The 3,125-nt window shown below is 39.9% G+C and overlaps 1 protein-coding gene across 1 annotated transcript; it reads left to right on the top strand.

Moving 5' to 3' along the window:
* The first annotated feature begins 1,751 nt into the window (after nucleotides 1–1,751).
* Nucleotides 1,752–2,111, top strand: LOC131172957 (uncharacterized). The gene has a single exon (XM_058134593.1). The coding sequence runs from the start codon at nucleotides 1,752–1,754 to the stop codon at nucleotides 2,109–2,111; it is 360 nt and encodes a 119-aa protein (XP_057990576.1).
* The last annotated feature ends 1,014 nt before the right edge of the window (nucleotides 2,112–3,125 follow it).

The raw sequence follows: 3,125 nt of genomic DNA, 5'->3' as shown, positions 1-3,125 counted from the left end.
TGAGGGAGCACCAGTTGTATGCAAAATTTTCCAAATGTAAATTTTGGCTGAAGTGCATCTCATTCTTGGGACATGTGGTTTCTAGTGAAGGTATTCAAGTGGATCCCAAGAAAATTTAGGTAGTAACTGACTAGTTTAGGCCTATAACAGTCACTGAGGTGTGGAGTTTTTTAGGCCTAGCAGGCTATTATAGACACTTTGTGCAGAATTTCTCCAAGATAGCAGCTCCCCTAACCAAGCTAACTCGAAAGAATGTCTCATTCTTCTGGTCTGACGAGTGTGAGGAAAGCTTCCAGAAACTTAAAGAATGTCTAACTACAGCTTCGGTGCTGACATTACTGGTAAGTGGTGAAGGATATACGGTGTACTATGATGCTTCTAGGGTTGGGTTAGGGTGTGTCTTAATGCAGCACAGAAAGGTAGGCTTTAAGACAACTAAAGAGGCATGAGCAGAACTAACCCATCTATGATTTGGAGATGGCAGCTATGGTCTTTGTGTTAAAGATCTAGAGGCACTATCTGTATAATGAGTTGTGTGAGATATACACCGACCATAAAAGCTTGAAGTATATTTTTCAACAGAGGGACTTAAATCTGAGCCAGAGGAGATTGATGGAATTTTTGAAGGATTATGACTACACCATTTAGTACTATCCTAGGAAGGTGAATATAGTGGCAAATGCCTTGAGCAGAAAGTCTTCTGGTAGTTTGGCCTATATATCAGTGGAAAGGAGACCGTTGATTTGAGAGATACAGGAGTTAATAGACCAAGGTCTAATTCTGGATATTTTGGATGAGGGTGCATTGCTAGCCCACTTTAGGGTGAGGCCAGACCTATGGGACAGAATTAGAATATCCTAGCATAGAGACTCGCAATTAATGAGAATTGTAGAAAGGGTACAATAAGGGGAAGATTGTGAATTTGGATTTGCTGCAGGTGGTGCTCTTATGCAAGGTTCTAGTATATGTGTGCCAGATGTGGATGACCTTAGAGTTGAGATCATGCAAAAGGCACACTATACACCCTATAATGTACACCCAAGCTCCACTAAGATGTACTATGATGTAAATGATAGGCATTAGTGGAATGGCATGAAGAGAGACATCACAAATTTTGTGTCTAAGTGCTTGAATTGTAAGAAGGTGAAGTTTGAATATTAGAGGCCATCAGGGAAGTTGCAGGAGATCCCTATCCTAGAGTGAAAGTGAAAAATTATTACTATGGATTTTATGACTAGGTTATCTCATATCACACGTGGATATGATTCAATATGGTGATAGTGGATCATTTGACCAAGTCAGCTCATTTCTTGCCTGTGCGAATCACTTATTCTGTTGCTCAATATGCCAAGCTCTATATTCATGAGATAGCCAAATTACATGGAGTTTAGGCTTCCATAATATCTGACAAGGGGCCCCAGTTCACTTCTCGCTTTTGGAGAAAGCTGCAGGAGGCACTTAGCACACAACTAAATTTTAGTATGGCCTTCCACCCTCAAACAGATGGATAGTCAGAAAGGACAATTTAGACATTGGAAGATATGCTTCGTATATGTGTCCTGGACTTTGGGGGACAAAGGGATCATCAGCTGCCCTCAATAGAGTTTGCCTACAATAACAGCTATCATTCCAGCATCGGGATGGCACCTTATGAGGCACTATATGGCAGAAAGTGTAGGTCCCTTCTGTGTTGGACAGAAGTTGGAGAGGCAAAGGTACATGGTGTAAACCTAATGCAGTACACCTCAGAAATGATTCTTTTGATCAAAGAACATCTGAAAATAGCTTTCAGAAGACAAAAGAGCAATGTAGATTCTAGGTGGAAGGATGTAGAGTTTATAGTGGACAATTATGTATTCCTGAAGGTCTCTCCGATAAAGGGAGTTATGAAATTTAAGAAGAAGGGCAAGCTTACACCCCGATACATAGGACCTTTTGAGATTACTGATAGAGTTAGAATAGTAGCCTATCAGTTCGAGTTACCACCAAGCCTTTCTCATGTTCGCCCTGTATTTCACATTTTCATGCTTAGTAAGTACATACCTGATCCTTCCCATGTGCTACAACCTGACACTGTGGAGTTGAATGAAGACTTGACTTTTAAGGAATAACCAGTAGCCATAGTGGACTATCAGATGAGGTAGTTAAGGTCAAAACAGATCCCCATTGTTAAGGTTTTGTGAAGGAGCTAATCAGTGGAAAAGTGTACTTGGGAGTTAGAGCGGGATACGCGTAGCAAGTACCCGTATCTATTCAATATGTAGTCTTGTAATTTTATTCTGCCTTGTGTAAAATTCAATGATAAATTTTCTATAAGGGAGGACGAATGTAATACCCCTAATTTTTAAACAATTATTTTATATGTAAATATTATTATTTTATTATATTAAATATTATAGAAATTTATTTGGAATTTTTCTGAATTTTAAAAATCAGGTTTGATTTTCTTAAGACAATAAATTTCATTGATTTTTAAAAATTTATTTAAAGATTACGTGGCAAAACCGAAAATATATTTGAACTCCAAAAATTTTTTTGAGTTTTCTGAATTTTTTTTTGGAATTTTTGGGCCTTGTTTTTGGTCCTAGGACAAAATAAAATTTTAATTTTGGGTATTTTAAATTGGACTGGTCAAATCGAACTGGATCAAATTGAACCTATCTAATAGGACCGATTCTCTTCTTTTTCTTCCTCCTTTTTCTCTCTCCTAACACCCACTCTTCCTCTCTCTATTTCTCTCTCCTCCTCCCTCCTCCTCGCCGGTTGCCACCTCCAATCCCCTTCCCCGCCTCCCAATCCCCTTCCCCGCCGCTGGCCATCACTCCAGTGGTCAGAAAATATGCCCAAAGGAGCCTCCATGCGCCACACTACTCTTGATCTGCCTGGCGTGATTCCAGCCAATCTGGCTGTTACTCCAGTGGCCAGAAAACACGCCCAAAGGAGCCTCCATGCTCTGCGCGACTGTTGATCTTCCCGGCGTGATTCCAGTCGATCTGGCTACCAATTAGACCAAGTCTTATCCCAAAACTCATCTACATCTCAAGAGTTTTCCATAGACACCAAGAACCAAAATTTCTTCAGGTAGATTATCCAATTTTTGCCCGAAATGTTTTAGCCTATTTTGA

The sequence above is a fragment of the Hevea brasiliensis genome, chromosome 14 (genome assembly GCF_030052815.1).
Source record: "Hevea brasiliensis isolate MT/VB/25A 57/8 chromosome 14, ASM3005281v1, whole genome shotgun sequence".
NCBI classification, from domain to species: domain Eukaryota; kingdom Viridiplantae; phylum Streptophyta; class Magnoliopsida; order Malpighiales; family Euphorbiaceae; genus Hevea; species Hevea brasiliensis.
This window is presented reverse-complemented; position numbering and strand designations above follow the sequence as displayed.